The sequence below is a fragment of the Coffea arabica genome, chromosome 5e, assembly GCF_036785885.1.
Source record: "Coffea arabica cultivar ET-39 chromosome 5e, Coffea Arabica ET-39 HiFi, whole genome shotgun sequence".
NCBI lineage: Eukaryota > Viridiplantae > Streptophyta > Magnoliopsida > Gentianales > Rubiaceae > Coffea > Coffea arabica.
The window spans coordinates 54,836,809-54,855,052 of NC_092318.1; the positions used below are offsets into that span (position 1 = coordinate 54,836,809).

The 18,244-nt window shown below is 34.7% G+C and overlaps 1 protein-coding gene and 1 long non-coding RNA gene across 2 annotated transcripts; one reads left to right on the top strand and one right to left on the bottom strand.

The window, feature by feature from the left end:
• Positions 1–843: 843 nt before the first annotated feature.
• On the bottom strand, positions 844–11,504 carry LOC140006812 (uncharacterized). The gene is made up of 2 exons (XR_011814660.1): positions 10,899–11,504; positions 844–3,086 (listed from the first exon to the last, which is right to left on the bottom strand). It is a non-coding gene; the product is annotated as an uncharacterized lncRNA (long non-coding RNA).
• Positions 11,505–11,951: 447 nt separating this feature from the next.
• LOC113737110 (uncharacterized) lies at positions 11,952–14,546 on the top strand. The gene is made up of 2 exons (XM_072049466.1): positions 11,952–12,424; positions 14,009–14,546. Exons 1-2 carry the CDS (start codon positions 12,224–12,226, stop codon positions 14,189–14,191), a joined length of 384 nt encoding a protein of 127 aa, XP_071905567.1. The 5' UTR covers positions 11,952–12,223; the 3' UTR covers positions 14,192–14,546.
• Positions 14,547–18,244: the final 3,698 nt, after the last annotated feature.

The following is an 18,244-nucleotide window of genomic DNA, read 5'->3' on the forward strand; positions in this document are numbered from 1 at the left end:
CCAACAGAAAAATTGATGCGCGGAGGGACGCGATTACGCTCCAACAGGAATTTAAATTAGTCAAGAATGGGAGATAGAAGGGTGCGCGGTGGACGCTGAGACTCACCAACAGGAATTTAAGTTGATAGAAGGGAGATAGGAGGGTGCGCGGTGGACGCTGAGACTCACCAACAGAAATTTAAATTGTCTTTTAGAAAAAGATGCGCGGAGAGACGCGATTACGCTCCAACAGGAAATTTAAATATGATGATGATGATTGATTTTTTTTTTTTTTTTTTTTTTGATTTAATGACCGATTGGTGGGACAGACTTTAACCCAATTAAATAAAAAATGGTCAGTGGGATACAAGCCAAACCTGCCTGATGATAAAAGACACGTTAGTGGGTTGGACCCGATGCTAACGGATGTAAAAGACAACACACGTTAGTGAGATATACTCGATACTAACAGTGATCAAAGACACGTTAGTGGGTTGGACCCGATGCTAACGGATATGAAAAGCAAAACACACGCTAGTGAGTCAATACTCGATGCTAACGGTGATCAAAGACACGTTAGTGGGTTGACCCGATGCTAACGGATATGAAAAAGCAAAACACACGCTAGTGAGTCAATACTCGATGCTAACGGTGATCAAAGACACGTTAGTGGGTTGAACCCGATGCTAACGGATATGAAAAAACAAAACACACGCTAGTGAGTCAATACTCGATGCTAACGGTGATAAAAGACATGACACACGTTATTGCATGAAAAAGTTCTTGAATACTTACCTGAAAAATCATTTCAGAAATTGACTCAATTTGAATCAATTTTTTGTACAACCAATCATCTGTTTTGCATTTTGACCTTGTTGCTCAAGTTGGTGGATTTGTAATCTTCTTTTTTTTTTTCAAACTTTAGAAGAAATAAAAGAAACACACACATTTTTTTTTTGTTTTTTTTTGTTTTTTTTTTGTTTTTTTTTGTTTTTTTGTTTTTTTTTTGTTTTTGAAAATATCAAAAGTGACGAATTTTAAAACTTGAAAAATACCAATGACAACTCTCCTTACAAGAGATTTGAGAGGTACATACATATGTCACTGTCCTCTCGATTTTAAAAGACCCTTTTTTTTTCACAAAGCCGATTTAAAATGCATTACCAAAATTGGAGCTCATTCCTCTGATATTTGCCCCAGTGTAAATCATGTTTAACGAAGGCCACATTTTTCATGCTTTCGAAAAAGCAAAAAGAGTGATCATATGATACCAATACCCATGTGATCCCTTGTGATTCCTTTGGCCTTGAGAACCATGTAAGCATGATCTTTTGATGTCAAAACTGCTCCCCAAGAGTTGTGCTGCAACTTGTGTTGAATCTTCTCAGTTTTTTAGCATCAGTCAGTCATACTTCCTTTTGTATCACAAATCAACTCTTTCTAATGACCAGATTTGAAGGAATGTCCGTTTCAAGTTTCAACACTCTACTCTTCGTTCATGATTCTCTTGTGCTCCAAAACCTCACCTTGATGACCTTAACCTTTCGGATTTTCACAAAGGTCACACATTTTTATTTTATTTTGTTTTCATTTTCTTCTTCTTCTTTTTTTTTTCTTTTTCATCCTTCTCTTTTTTCTTTTTTTTTTCTTTTCAATCCCTTTTTTCTCTTTTTTTTTTTCATTCTTTTGAAGACACCCTTTCAGGTTTTCGACATTTATCAACTCAGAAATGTATTTAAAGAAGGGATGGCATCAGCGCGACAACCCTTCCCATGTAAAAATGGTGAAGGTGTATTGACATCAATTGCCATTTGATTAAGTGATTTTTATTAGAAATACCACTAAGGCGGAGGTCGGGAATTTATGATTTTGATGATGGGGTCATGTGGGGTGTAGAAAAAGTGTTAAGGTTTCAAAGCAAAATCTTCAAAGAGGTTTCAAAAACCCTAAGACCGCATTCTATCAATATTTGCCCCAGTATGGGGGTATTAAAACTGAAAAAATTGCGCCAGTTTGGCTTTTGACTTCTTTTTTTTTTTATGACAAATAGGAGATAAAAATTGCCCCAGTATGGGGTTTGCAATCTTTAGGAGGGCTATCAAATGAAAGGTTAAATTATTCTGGAGGTTCAATGGGAAAAACTAGGGATAAGATGTTCAAAGAGAAAAGAAGAAGGCTCGCCTTTGATCCGCCATAGATGGTATTTCAAAAAGAAAAATCACATAATCAGATAAAGAATTTATCACACATGTCTGAATTGATTGGCAGAGGAAAGACCTGTCTATCCAGTTCTGTAAGAATGGATGTTCCTCCGGATAGCACTCTTTGAACAATAAATGGCTCTTGCCAAGTTGGAACAAACTTTTCTTTAACCTCCTCTTGAATCGGAAGAATTTACTTCAAAACCTTATCCCTCACTTCAAATAAGCGAGATTTGTCTTTCTTGTCATAACTAACGAACCATCCTTTGATGATAGCATTGTCCATGACAAACATTCAACTTCTTTTTCATCAATTAGAGACAGCAACTCATTGTGCTCCTTAATCCATTCGATTTCTTCTGCCTGAGCCTTTGTCAAAATGTGCAAGGACGGAATCTCGGTTTTGGCATGTATTACCACTTCCATTACAGTATAAGAGGGCAAGGTGTTACCCCAACTTAGAAATGTAATCTCCAATGAAATGCTCCCAGAATTCAATTGCAAAATTTGCAAAATCGAAGGGAAAACTCTCTTTTTCTTTTTCTTTTTTTTTTTCAATCCCCTTTTTTTTCTCTTTTTTTTCGTTTTTTTTCTTTTTTTTCATTTTTTTCCTCCTTTTTTTTTTTTACTATTCTCTCTTTTTTTTTCTCTCATTCCCCCTTTCTTTTATTTTCTATTTTCTTTTTCTCTTTTTTTTTTCTTTTCTTTATTCCCCCTTTTTTCTTTTCTCTTTTTTTTTTTTTTTTTTTTTTTTTCAAGTTGGCTGCTGAAGTATGTACTCCTTTTGAGCAAATGGCCGATCCTCCACTTTACAATGTAGCATCATTGCTCCATTTTTATTCGTGATTAATCTCCAAATTTGCAAGTTTTGAATTGCACTTTTTCCTCGATCTCAACCATAAACACCTGCATAAGGGGAATTTTTCAAAGCACTTGAATTTTTCAATTTTTTACCTTTTTTGTTTATTTTTTTTTTGAGCAATGAAGTAACAATTAAAATTCATGCAAAGTATTGACTTATCAAGATTTTAAAAAATATATACTTGATATTGGACATACCCTACAAATGTATTATAAAACTTTTGCCTCAATTTGAACTTATTTGGTGAAGTCTCACAAATATATTACAAAAAATTTACCCCAATTTGGGCTTATTTTAGTTGCAAAATAATCACATACAATGTGAATAGAAACTACATTTTTCAAATGAAAAAATTAAATGTCATATCCAAACTCATGTAGAAGATTCCATGATAAATCCCTCAAAATAAGACCAAATTGTAAAAGATCTCTTCCTCATTTTGGGATCGGTGTTGAGGGAAAAGGATCACTTTTCTTATAAGCTCATCTTTTAGGACCAATCAAATGGATATTATTCAGGATTTTGAGATGGCTCAGGGGAATGGTATGTCAGGATCTGTTTTTTTTTTTTTCAAATTGTATCTAGCACATTCAATATCACATCTTGGTGAAAGCAAATAGTTTATCACTCTTATTTCTTGAGAAAATTCAGTCAACATATAAGCTGTATAGGCTTGTAATATATGGGTAGAAACGATAGTTAAACATATAAAAACAGGCTATGACCTTATGATCATGAGTGATTGGTAGATTCCTTAGAAGCAAGATTTTCACTTCAAATTGTCATGAAAGATAAGTCAGCAATGGACTTTATGAGCTTGTAACGTAGTTTAACAACGATAGCTAAAAAAATTTTCAAGGACAATGCACTTAAGATCGCCTTCTTTCCCAAAAATTGCCCCAATTTTGGATTTAAAACCCGGGACCCCCTTTTGACTCCCTTTTTCTTATCAATCCTCTTTTTTCTTCAACAATCACTAAGGGGAATGCAGCATTGGATGTCTTCACATTTTTCTTTCTTTTTTTTTTCATCATTTTTCATTTTTTTCACAATTTTCTTTTCTCTCTCTCTTTTTTTTTTTTTTTACCAATACTGATATCCCAATGTCAATGATAAAATTGAAAACTCCCTAATTTGGAGTATATATGGCCCCTCTTTCTTTTCGATATTGAATATCAAAATATCAATGGTAGAGTCAAAATCTCCCAACTTGTAATTCTTTCTTCTTTTTTTTTCACTCGTTTTCTTTATTTGATGTCCCTTTCAAAAATTTTGAGCATCTTTGCCATTTTTTCAATTCTCAAATCTCCTTCCCTAGTGCGGGGGTGCGATCATAAGTGCTTTTGAAACGAACCACCAATTTAGGCTCAAACGAGGATGCAAAGGATGGATAGTGTGTAGATAGTAGAAACGATAGCCAAAGTATCATTCTTATTTCTCATGACAACCAAAGTAAAAAATAGCCCATTGAGAAAATCCATTTCCTTTTGACATTTGAAAATTTCATCAATGTAGGGTTATGATCACCAAGGCTCTTATTTGAAACAAAATGGTGCTTGCGATGGTTCAAAAAGGAGACTGAATGATAAAAACTATATGGATAGAGAAATGAAAGCCTAAAGCATCATCCCAAATTCCCAAAATAAGAAGTAATGTGCATTTTTGCTTTCACTCAGATGTGGATTGAATCTGATTAGACACCCAGGACATTTTCACGGTAAAAAAAAAAAAAAATTGTCTCACTTTGAAGCTAGTCAACCAATGCGACTGATCTTGGAGGTTCAATAGAAGTGGACAAAAAAATGAAAATGAAAAGTGTTGGGGTTGATCTTTTACGACAAGCTATCAAATTTGAATGACCCCCTTTTATTTCCGACTATCCTCATTGAATAGTTTAGGCCACATATCTAGTGTATGCAAAGAATTTTGGGAATTGGACATACACTCATGAATTTCGAACAAGAGGTCGAAAAAATTCAATTTAGCCTTATTTCTTAAAATCTATCATGAAATTTCCCAATGAGCAAATAAAGAATGAATATATACAAAACAATAGCTGTCTAAATAAAAACTTTATTATTCAAATGTTTGAAAATTTTTTCTCAAATATAATACATGTGAGAAAATAAAAATCTCTAAAGAATACACTTTCAAATATATACACACTTTCTCTTTCTATCTTTTGAGACAAAATGTATTAGAAACAATGAATCAAGAGATTTTTGAGATGCTTTACACTAGCATTTTCAAATGGATTTTTCATTTATTTTTTTTTAATTTTTTTTCACATTGTAGGATCTGCCCAAGAATCAAGTAACACTTGTAATTTTTCAAAATTTATTAGACCCAAAAATATTATCAGATGTAGGAAAAAATATTTTTTTACCTTGTTAAAACAACTTTTATAAATGCAGGGGAGGGGAAAAAAATAAAAGCAAAATACCCAGAGTCAGTAAGCAAAATTGCAAAATCGATATGCATGTCCTATGGGTGAGCCCTTTTATGCCAAGGGTTGGTCTAGCATGGAAAATGCAATCCTTAGGGGTAGGCATCATACAATACCTGATGGATCCGATCGACTTATTGAGATTCGAATAAAAGACAAATTTGAAAAAATTGAATAATTGGAGTGACAAGACACAATTTGTCCTAACAAAATGAGGACAAAGTCCGAATGGGTTGAATGCTTTGATTGACATATAAAGTGATATTAAAAATCAATTTAGTGTGAAAAGCTTATTTTTGAAAGAATTGAAATGTCTCGACTAGTTTATTCGGTAAACCATAGATCAAAACTTTTTTTTTTTAAAAAAAAGGAATAAACGGGTCAAATGGATCAAATGAAATTGATTATTAGTTCAAAAATTGATTAGATTATCCTAAAAGCGAATAAAACTGATCAAATGAATTGGATGAAATTGAAAATTTATTTAAAAAAAATTGACTTAATTATCCTAAAAAAAAAAAAAAAAATAATGGATTGGATGGAATTGACGGTTTATTCAAAATTGACTGAATTATCCTAAAAGTAAATGAACGGATCAAATGGATTGAATGAAATTGAGGATTTATTCAAAAATTGGTTGGATTGTCCTAAAAAATGAATAAACTGGTAAAATTGATTGGATGAAACTGACGATTTATTCAAAATTGACTGAATTATCCTAAAATCGAATGAACAGATCAAATGCATTGAATGAAATTGAGGATTTATTCAAAAATTGGCTGGATCACCCTAAAAAGGGGTAAATTGATCAAATGAATTGAATGAAATTAATGATTTATTTCAAAATGAAATTGAATGAAAATGAAATTAAAAAAATGAGCAAAATTGTATGGATCGAATGATCTATAAAAAATCGATTCAATCATCTTAGATGTAAAAATGGAATGAATGAAATTGATGATTTATCAAAATCGATGGAATTGTCAGCTCATTGATAGTTTCAAAAAATTCATTGTGATTCATTAGTCTATGAGCCTTCGAAAATCAAGATTCGACCTTAACATACTTATCATCTCAACAATGAGGCATTTGTGAATTTCTTCAACTTAATGTCCGTTACACAAGGAATTTTTACCAATTTTGATAAAATGGCCAAAAAGTGATTATTAAAGGCTCATATTCTAATGCGTAAAAACTGTTCCATCATTCTCAATGCCGTCACACGGAAGGGATCGAATCCTACCTTACCTTGTGCACTACCCCTTTGGATGGTACAAAAAATATAAACGTGTAAGTCTCATTGGATTACATATCCGAGACACAAAGCGGCTTATTCCTAACGCAGGATCCCCTATGCGGCATTCCCTCTAAAGTTAATGTATGATGCCAGTTTATTAAAGCGATTAAATATGCAATGAAATAATTGACATATGATCTAAAAGTACCCCATTTAAATGCCGGGGTAAGCCTAAAATGAAATGTATTCATGCTGCAAATGCGAAACATTGAATTTAAACGTGTCACATCAAATAGGGTAGGCTCCTAGAGAGTACCATGCCAGGACTCTTATTTTCTAGGACTTATGAATGCAATGAAGACACAAAAACCAAGAAAAGTTAGTTTAGACAGATAAATACACATAACACATTGTAGCAACGAAATCAACACAAGGAAATAAAGCAATAAAAAGAGGAAAGGGATTGGACCCCTCCCCTCGTGAATAGTGTTCCTAATAGGGTAAGGTCGACTCTACCCTAGGCAAGCTAAAATGGATGCATGAGGTTAGGGTTCACTAATGCATCTAGACTCGATAGGTTTTAGGTCCCCGAGCCTTCAGACTTGGAAACCAAGGGTCATCACTCCCAAGGTTCCTTGTCGGTGGCTCGAGCGATTCCCCAGACGTTGCTACGCACACGTCGTGTTACGGCTACCCGTCTGGGCGAATCTAAAAAGAATTCTCAACCTTCGACTAAAAACTAATAGGTCATCAACCTAAAGTTTAAAGCGTAAGATCGAGTGACCCCTCGGATCATGCTACGCACACGTCGTGATACGATCACATGTCCAAGTGGGTCGCCTAAAATCCTAATAGGGTGGAGTGGCGTGACAAGCCACTAAAAGAAAAATAAATAAGGAATAAAAAATAAAACGTATGCACGTATGCCAGTGCTCATTTTGGAGGGGAGGGATCGAGAACCAATGCGAAGCTCTAGGGTAAAATTCCCCACCCCCAAATGCAAAGCGCGATACATATAAGTAAATAAATAAAAGTAAATAAATAAATCATTCATCACATATACGAGGAACGATAAACGAATACGAGGGTGAAATGCAAAATATCCTAAAAGAGAAAAATGCAACCTAAAACATCCAAATATGATAAATATAAGGGTTAAAAAGAGAAAAGACGACTAAACCAAGTGCTTGGACTCTCTTACGTCCCCAGTGGAGTCGCCAAGTTGTCGCGCCCCATTTTTTCGCGATGGAAAAGAAAGTGTTTATAAAAAGGATGTGATTTATTAATAATAAATGAAAAAGGACCTAGAATGGGACTTAAAAGAATGCGACAATTTGGGTCCAAAATTTAGTCTAAAAGGGTTTTTAAGAAAAAATAGGAGTCGCCACTTGGTATGGAGTTTTGGTGTACCAAGTCACCCAAAAAAATAAAGTAAAACAAAATGAAACCCTTTTTGACAACTCCAGGTCTTTGAAAACAAGAGAAAATGGATTCGGGAGTCACGGTTGAAGAAAGGGAAGGCAAAGGTTCGATTAACTCAAACCTAAGGCACCCTTTCAACCTAGTCTAAGCTAGTTGCGAGGTTTAGTCAAAATTTTCCTAATCTAACCTTTAATTTTATCACATTTTGGAGGTTTTCTACATGGATGCAAATCTTAAATTTATAAAAATACCGAAAGGAACAAAATGTTCATTCAAGGATTTAATTGAACCAATCGCATTAATTGCGAAGGCCAAAATGATTCCTTGAAAGTGTCACGAGTATGCAAATGATGAAATAAAAATAAAAAAAGAAATTAAATTATATACATATATATATGTGATCAAAGAAAAAGAGAATGCAACATAAAGGGTACGGGAGACAAAAACTCGTGACTTAGTTTTCTTACACAAGGATTAATGGGGTATTTGAACTAAAAAGTTATAATCACCCATTTCCCATGTTTGAAAAATAATTATCCTAACATGAACAAGCAAATGAACTAGCTTAAATGAGATGCAATTCTAAATGACATGATTAGTACCTATAGAGGGTAAGGGATAATATAATAGGAAATATCATGCAAATGAGAAAAGATCCTAAAAATGAAAATATGCATGAAAATGTAGTGAATAGCACACAATGATGAATCTAGCGCAAGATGACCTAAAGGGTCTAGCGTTGGACTAGCCCATTTCTAAAAGTCCTTACTAGCGTTGGACTAGCAAGTAAGCGGAGGGAGAAACCACAACTAGCGTTGGGCTAGTGTGGTGACGTCATGCATTAACAATTCATAGTGAAACAAATAAAGCATAAATTAAAACAAATAAACACATAAGAGCACGTAGCACGTAACACGTAAGCATAATATCTAGATGCAAAAATCCTAAGGAAAGCAGGTAAAACATATAACACATAAGCCACATAAACACGCAAACCTATCTATTACATCGGGGAACGCCTAACTACAATCTAGAAGGGAAAAATATAATAAAACAAATCTAATTATCCTATCTATTACATTTTTTTTTTGAGGTATTTAAATGCCTCTCGAATAATTATAAAAATTAACTAAACAAATATAATATAAGAGAATTTAAATGAACATTTAAATGCAATAAATAAAACATATGAAAATATATAAACACATAGGAACACATAGAAGCACATAAGAGCACGTAATTGACATTGAAATAATAAAATAGGAGTACCTCCCGTTTGAAGTGGTGACTAAGTGGAGTCAAATTATCCTATTTATACTCACAATGAACAAAAGAATCATGGCACCAATTTAATTGAAAAAATAGTAATAATAAAAGTACTAAATTCACACTAATATGTCAAACGTAAATAAATTTAAGAATACTTAAAAATTACAAGTTAAACATACTCAAAAGTAACATAATTAGCTATTAAAAAAAAAGCAATCATAATAAAGAGAGTCAAAATTCACTAGGGACTGAATTGCAAAAAATTGAAAACTTTTGGGGGACAAAAATTATATTTTCCAAAGTTCAGGGGTCAAAATTAAATGAAAGATAAAATTCAGGGACCAAAATGCAATTAATATAAGGACCTACATGAAAGAGATTTAAAATGTTCTGGGCTGCAGTGAAACTACTCAAAAGATCAGGGGGCCAAAGTGCAAAATTCGGTTTCTGATTTGGGAGAAGAAAGGCCATCGGGCCGTTATTTTTATTTATTTGGGCCGGATACTACCTAAGCCCAGCCGAAAATCCAAGACCAAACACACAGGCCAGCCCGTCTTTTATCACTCAAACCCAACCAAAATTAAAGCATGGGCTCCGACCTTCTAGCCCAACCGAAACCCGAAAGAAATAAAACAAAAGTCCATTCCCCAAACCCAACCAAAATAACCACAGGCCCACCTAAAAAAAAAACACTAGCCCAAACCACTTTCCTTTTCTTTCTTTTCTTTTCTTTCTTTTCTTTCTCTTTTCTTCCCCATACGTTTCCTCTTCTTCTTGTTCGGCCAGCTGAAGAAAACTTCAGCTGGTGGCCATGGCGGCTGCCGGTGGCGCCGCCGCCGCCGACCGCCACCGCCGGTGACCTCTCCGGTCACCAAAAATCCTCAAAATACACCCCCTCACTCGATTTTTCGCGTAGACTCCATTTCCGGAGTTAGTTTTTACAAAAAATGAGTCGAAAGCGGTCAAAATGCCAAGAAATCAGTTCAGTTTTTTATTTTTTAAAACCTTCACATCTTCACCAAAAATCATAAAAATTATGCCAAAACCCTCCTGATAACTTCTACATTACAACTATAATCTTAGTTTGACAAATAAACAACAACAAAATAAAGCATTAAGTCAATAACAGCCCCAAAAATGAAGAAAATTATTCTAATGCTTTGAAGGCTCAAAAACTCCCAAAATTTTGGATCACCAAGCATTTTCAGATCTTTGCTAGCTAATGGTCATCCATTTAAGCAAAACATACACACCAAATTCACTCCTTTGATTCATTTTTTTTATTCAAACATTTTTTCAAACATTTGGCATGCATTCACAGCACCGTTTCTTTTTTTCCTAATTTTGTTCATGACCCATCCCAAAATTTCATCCATACAACACCAACAAAAACCAGCAAAAATAAGCAATAAAAAGTAACCACACATGCATTCAATCTAGTTAATTAAAAAAAAGAAAAGCTGGAAAAAAAGAGATAAATACCTCAATGAAGAGTTTGGTCCCTTTGCCAAGATTTTTGATGAAATTGCCAAGCTCCAATCCAACCGATTGCTGCCTTGTTGTGTGCAAATGTGTTTGGATTTTGTGAAAGAAAATCTGTAAAGGGAGCCCCCCCCTTTTTTTGTTCCTCTTGTCTGCTGAGGGAGAGAGCCGAGAGAGCAAATTGAGCCAAAAGGGTGGAGTCTTTTTTTTCTTCTTGTCCTCTGTCCGTGAGAGCCGAGAGAGGAGATTGAGGAAGTAGTTTTTTTTTTTTCTTTTGTTTGGTTTTTTGTTCTCGTCTGTTAAGAGCTAGCCGAGAGAGGGAGGGAAAATTTTTTTCCTTTTTTCCTTCTTCTATCCTGGAGAGAGCCGAGAGATGTCTTGTAGCCAAAAAAGGAGCTTGTGTGCTGAATCTTCCAAAATGATGATTTCTCAATTAATGAAAAGACAAGTCCATGGTCATTGAGTGTGAAAATGGGTTAATAGTTAATTTGGTGAAACAAAATGATCAAAATGATTTTTTGATTTTTGATTTTTGTTGTTTTGTTGTTTTTTTTTTTTTCTTTTCGTAAAGCAAACCTGCAAAAAATGAGAAAATGTACATTAAAATACAAGAAAATAAATAACTTATTAAATAGAAAAATCCTGGGAAAATATTAAAAATTGACAAAAATTTGGTGTCTACAATTGCCACGAAAACGTTACAAAGTTACATGAAAAAATATTTTTCTCTTTCCCTTACTTTCTTTCACTTTATTTTTTTAATTAATTTTTCATACACTGATAGTGTATACACATTCATCATTAGATATATGACGCATAATTTAAATTTAAATTTGAAATCCAAATTTTATATATGTGTCATGTATTCAACTGTAATAATATATATACTGTTAATATATATAATATTAACTCTTATTTTTATTTTATATTTTGTATGTATGGCATGCATCCAATACACTGTCCGAATATACAAAAGTTACCCTTTATTTCTACCCATAATTTTAATTTTCCTCAAGCCTTCTGACAACAAAGGCTTGAGGAAAATTTGGCAAAGAAATGTTCTGGCTGTATGGGCTGGGCTACGGAAATGGACTACTGAGGATCGATGGGCCATGGATAGTTGGTTCTGAAACCGTTGATGGATGCTCAATACTCAATGTAGAGGCCTAACGCTTGGTCGATTTACTGCGTCGTGGTGGTCGTTGTCTCGTCGCAGAAAACCAGAAAACCTCCTCGGTGTCCGTGGCAGGTAGTTCTAGGGTTGGATTTACCGGCTGGTTTACATATAGATTCACGGAGAGAGAGCAATCGCTGGCAATTGGAGAATGTCGTTCCTGTGGGAGAAGAGCCGGACTTGGAGGTGGATCGTGACCAAGACTAGGGACTCAAAGCCCTTCTTCGTCGCTTTTGCCACCGTCTGCGGCGTCGTTCCGGGAGTCGTCGGTTTCTGTGTCATGCAGCTCACCAACTCCCGCTCTCCTGAGTTGGAAGCCAAGCTCCGCCAAAATGCCCGCCCCGATTCCCTTGTAAGTCGTATGCCAATGTCTCTGCTGCATCTATTTGTATGTTTATAATATCTCTGTCTACCTAATCAATTATTACCTGTGTCCATGAATTGATTGCTCCAATACTGGGACTACTAGTGTCAATGAATTGATTGCTTCATTACTGGGACGAGTAGTTATTTTATTCACTTCATTCCCTCGACCTTTCTTGCTTACTGCTGCTACCTCTGATCTCTTTTCCACTCTCCTTCTATATTTTACTACTGTAAAATATTGTCCTGACTTTTCCATTTCTTCTTGGCTGTGAGTCTCATGATCTATTACTTTACTGGCTCTCGTTGTAGATTAAACCCTTGCCTATTTCCTGCCTCTTTTTTTTCCCCGTCTAGGCTATGTCAGTTAGTTTTTCTAGCTAGTTGCTACTCCCCCCCCCCCCCCCCCCCAAATGCCCACAACCCGCCGAAGGAAAAATTAATCTCCACTCTAGCTTGCTGCATTGAGAAATACCGAGAAAGTAACACCGAAAAAAAGTATTAAGGTTTGTCAGCAGTTTATTCGTGATTGTAGCTGTATGCTTCGTAAGGATGACGACTGTAGAATTTCCTGAGATGTATGCTGTACATCTATATACATCGGCTTCAGGTTTTAGAAGCATCCACCACGTTCAGTTTGGAGAGTTCAATTAATTGCTGTGACCTCTGTAATCAACAACTTGAAAATATCTAATTGGAAAAAGCAAAATGTCATAAATCAATTAGAACAAGAAGCAGCGCAAAAGGAAGAGGAAAGAAAAATAGCATGCTAGTGACTGGCAGATGTAGGAGTTTTATAGCATGCGGACCTGTCTTAATTGATGTTGAAGCTTGTATTGCCTGCTTAGTTTAAGCCAGAAGTTCATATTGAACCTTATTCTTCTAATTTTTTAAAATTAATTTACACGAGGAACCATCCATGGATGTAGTATAAGGACATCTGGGGATGGCAAAGACTTTTAGTAATTTCTTACCCCTGTTCTATAAAATTTTTTCTCCTCCCTGCTACATTAACTAACTATTGAAGGAGCATCATCCTTGAGAAGTGTTTTCCTTTTTCTCTTTCCACAGTCTTCCCAAGTTAGGAGCTCAATTAAAAAACAATAAGAAAAAACCAGAAACCATCCTGCTCTTATCCGATGACATCTTTAAACAGATGTACTAGCTCTGTCCAGTACAATATATATATGTATGTATATATATATATGTATATATATATATTCTAAGCATAAAACTATGAAGTGAAATACATCTTTAAACAGATGTACCAACATTTCAGCTGTTTGTGAAGTGAAGATCATCCTAACAACTTTAGTTATTCTAAGCATAAAACTATGAGAGTATTTGTTGATATATTTTGTTGGCTGATTTCAGTTGCCGAAGAAAGGACAATGCTGTCTTATTAGGATTTTATGGTTCTTAAGGTATTTACACTTGTTGAATTGCTATTGGGTAGTTTTTCTTGGATTTCTTGTTGGATTGTGGATCTGTTTGCACGAATGTTTTCAAGTCACTCATTCTTAGGGTGAGGATTACTGATCAAACTTTTGTTTGCTTGTACTTGTCAAATTAGATGATGGGGAAAGTGAACAAAGAGAGGCTGGGAGAATTCCTTGGGGAGTTGCAGAGGAAAGAGGATACAAATGACAGGTATGTTGCTGCTCTGAGAGGGGAAACGTTGACTAGAAACCCATATGTGAGAATGCAACCTGTCCCGGAGCAAAGCGCAGCTGAAGTTAGCAAGGAACAGGAGTAGATAATGAGACTGCCCGCGCTGGGTTGGTCTGCTGGTGGCAGTAGCCTCCTTAGGTGAGTTCCACCTGGGTTCGATCCTGGGCAGCAACCCAGTTGTTATCTTCTTCAGGCTTGCTCTGCTGGAGCGCTGTGGGATTAGTCGGGTGTAGACCCGGATATCCACAGTGATGACAAAAAAAAAAAAAAAGATAATGAGACTGCTGTTGGCAGATTTTTGTACCCAACCTTTTTTTCCCCTCCCTTTTCACTACCATTGTAGAGCACTATTATGTACTATATAACGGTGGCTTCTGGTTTACTGGTTTACTGGTTCTTTATCATAATGGGATCGCCGAGACTGGAGCTTGGCTTATATACATTTGTTCTTTATAAAAAGGGCAAATATTAGATGGTACAAGGAAAAATATTAGCCTGTATACATTTGCACTATTATGAAAAGGACGGGCAATATATCGGTAGCTGCTTTGAGAAAATCACAGAGAAAACCAGTGGTAAAAGGATAAGCTTAGAAGGTTGGAACTTTTCCATTGTCATCTCAATTTGTTCGTACTAATAGTTGTCCATTCCCTTTGTTCACAATAACCAAATTTGAATAGAATATAACATTTGGATCCAAATAGGAGTAAACAAATTGATTTGTCTCATGAATCGTGCGAGAACTTATAGGAAAAAAGAAAATAGACCAAGAAGTGATGGTGGTTAGTTCAATTAAAGATTAAGCTAGCGGAAGATACAAAATGCATGTTTTGTCAATGGAACTACCAATGTATGCTTTGTAGAGATGGAGATTGAAGACTAGGGGTAGAAGTTGGAGATTAGAGAGGCCAATCGTAGAGGTGGAGTGGAGATTAGAACGGTAGAGCCTATTGTAACTGTGGATGACGGGAGAAACTAGAAGAATTACGGCTTTCATCATTCTTCTGTTTGATCTTCTGATATGTTTTTTTATATTTAATATTTCTGATATATATTGATATATTTTGACATATAAGTATGTATGTTATGTATAATGGATTTATATGTCAAAATATATACATTGACTGATTTATATGTATGTTATATTGTCTAATTTTAAATTTAAGCACCAAACTTTATAATAAGCTCAATCAAGTTTAATTGAGCTTAAGCGAGTTTTCAAACTTAGTTTTTTAGTAAATTTCATAATTTTTTAATAAATAATTAGAAATTATATTATAAATACATTACTTAATACGGTTCGATGGGTACTCAAAGTTTTAGTTTAATCTAATTATTCTATTAACTAATTTGAACTCAATTTGAATTCGGTATGACCGAGTTGGAATCGACCTTTTGACCGAACTAGTCGCAAACTCGAATCAAGTAGTTTGATTAATTTACACCTTTAGTGTACATCAAATTTATGACCGAATTCGAATCGAACCTTTGACCAAGCTAGTCGCAAATCCGATTTAAGTAACTTAATTAATTTACATCGCTAGTATGCATTAAACTTCTTTAGGTCCGTATGGTTCATGGAATAATATAAGATTAGATTAATCATCTTATGTTATTTCATGTTTAGTTAGTTGCATTTGATTCATAGGACCACACATTCCAACTAATCGAATTAATTCTCAATTCATGGAATAAAATAGTTCTATGGGGAGGTGGTATTAGTCATTATGGGATGATTAAAATATAGGATAATGAAATTTTAGACTAATTTATTCTTACAAATAATATAAATTTATACTTTTATAATTGTATAACCTTATCCTCACATGATAATATAATATGAATGGACTAATTTGCCCATACTAATTAATTTTAGGGTAAAATACATTAAACCCCCTTGTGGTTTGGGTTATTGTCATAAAACCTTCTCATTGTTTAAAAACCCCCATATAAACTCCTTGTGCTTTGGACTTCTTTGGAAAATGGATGAAAATCATCCAAATTGACGGAAAGATGTAAAATTCCAATGCTAACCCCGTTTTCAAAATGTACCAATAGTTAATTCAGGATTAGCTGTTATTTTACTAAATTTCTTAATTCATTTGAGAACAAAAAGTAAATTAAGGGGCTAAATTGAAATTTTAAAAAGATTTCATCTTTTCCAAACAGTCATCTTCTCCAACCTGCCTACCTTCACGCTGCAAACACTGATGCCTTTTCCATTGTCATCATCTCTAGGTTCAACCATCAATCATTTATACCAGGCCTCTTTTTTTTTTTTGCATTTTTCTTCCTTTTCCTTTTCTTTTCTTCCTTCATACTAAAATGGATCAGATCAAATTAATATCAACGCCAAGAATCTCAATACTAAATTAAGCAGAAACAACTCAAATTAAAGTCAACTTGTATTAGATTTGGGTAATGAGAAATCAAAATTCAACTAAAACCCATAAAATTTCTTCACGAAAATCACTGGATCAAAAATGTCTACACATTAAGAATTACACTCGATAACCCACTTCGCATGTTCATATAAACTTTGCTGGCAGTGGCTTCGTTGAAAGCTCCGGGAACACCTTGGTGGGCAATATGGAGCTTCAAGCCATGCATTGGAGTTGGAGAGACGTCTACAATGGTGAGTGGCTTGGGCAGATTGTCTATCGAAATGAGATCTAGACTGGCCTTGTGGTCGTTGACGGACTTGGCGATGCGACCCATACCAGGAAATCTAAACAGTAATGCCGATGGCAACAGCGACGAAGCGAAATTGGTGATGGTAGTGGATGAGGATGAAGGGGAAAGGGATCACCTGAAGGCTATGAGATGGTGGTGTCTCTGACTTCAAGAATAAAGTGAATTGTATGTTTAAGGGAGATTTTGAGTTGGTGAGATGATACGAACTTGACCCAGCAAGAACCTGTCTTGAAGAACCAAGTCGATCAAGCAGCGGAAGGATCTATCTTGATCAGGTTATGGAACAATAACTACCTTGCTAGACCTAAAGAGAACCCGTCTCTAGAAACCTAGTGGATTGGCTATTAGCTTGAAAGAACAAGATGACGTAATCATCTTGCCTTGAACACCACAAGTATCCAAGCTAAATACTTGATACAGTTCAAGAAGAAACTCAAGTTCCATCAAGGAACTCCATAAAAGGAGATAATTCTCTTTTTATTAATTCATCTTCAATATCATCTCCTCAATAGTTAAATAAAGTTGGCTATTTATAGCCTTACAAGACTCAAAACCCTAATCTAAATTGGAAATAATACAAACTTCCTTATTTGACTTGACACAACTTCTTAAATAAATTTGGAAACAATTAACTACTTTCCTAAAACTATAATTCAATTAGAATAAGAAACTAACTGACTCAGTTGGCTTAACTATGGTCAACATGACCTTAGTCTTTATTTCCCTTAATAACTCAAGACTAACTAACAAGTATTGCTGGAAACTTACTTAAATAAATAATAAGAAATAAGCATGACAAATCTTCAATGATTCTTGAACCCGATTGCACCATCAACCATCAATTGAATTTCCTTGAATTTGAAGGGAATCCAAATCTTCATGTTCTCATCAAAATAAGCATGACAAATCTTCAATGATTCTTGAACTCGATTGCACCATCAACCATCAATTGAATTTCCTTGAATTTGAAGGGAATCCAAATCTTCATGTTCTCATCATGAGAGAAATTCAAGTCCGATTTGAGAGGGTTTATCAGAGGTCATGGAGCTTTGGGTTTCTACTTGTAGTTGCACCAGAAGGGAAAGAAGAAAAAAAGAAAAGTAAGATTAACAAAGATTGGTGTTGATTTTGCTTCAGTTTTGCTTCTGTTTTTCTACTCCAGATAGTTCAGAAGAAAGAAAAAGAAGAAAGAACAAGGAAAAAAGAAAAGAAAAGAAAATTTAAAATTATCACATTACTCTTGATGCATTGTTATCACACTCGCTTGTCAAGCATGTGTAGTACACTTTCCGTTAATTTGGATGATTTCCATCCATTTTCCAAAGAAGTCCAAAGCACAAGGAGTATATATGGGAGTTTTTAAACAATGAGGAGGCTTTATGATAATAACCCAAATCACAAGGGGGTTTAATATATTTTACCTTTAATTTAAAGTTTTTTTGAC

What these genes read in the sequence shown, in the direction of transcription:
- LOC113737110 (XM_072049466.1), top strand. Translation starts at nt 12,224, where the DNA reads ATGTCGTTCCTGTGGGAGAAGAGCCGGACTTGGAGGTGGATCGTGACC. An exon ending in ATGCCCGCCCCGATTCCCTT is followed by an intron (nt 12,425 to 14,008) that starts GTAAGTCGTATG and finishes TTGTCAAATTAG; the next exon opens with ATGATGGGGAAAGTGAACAA.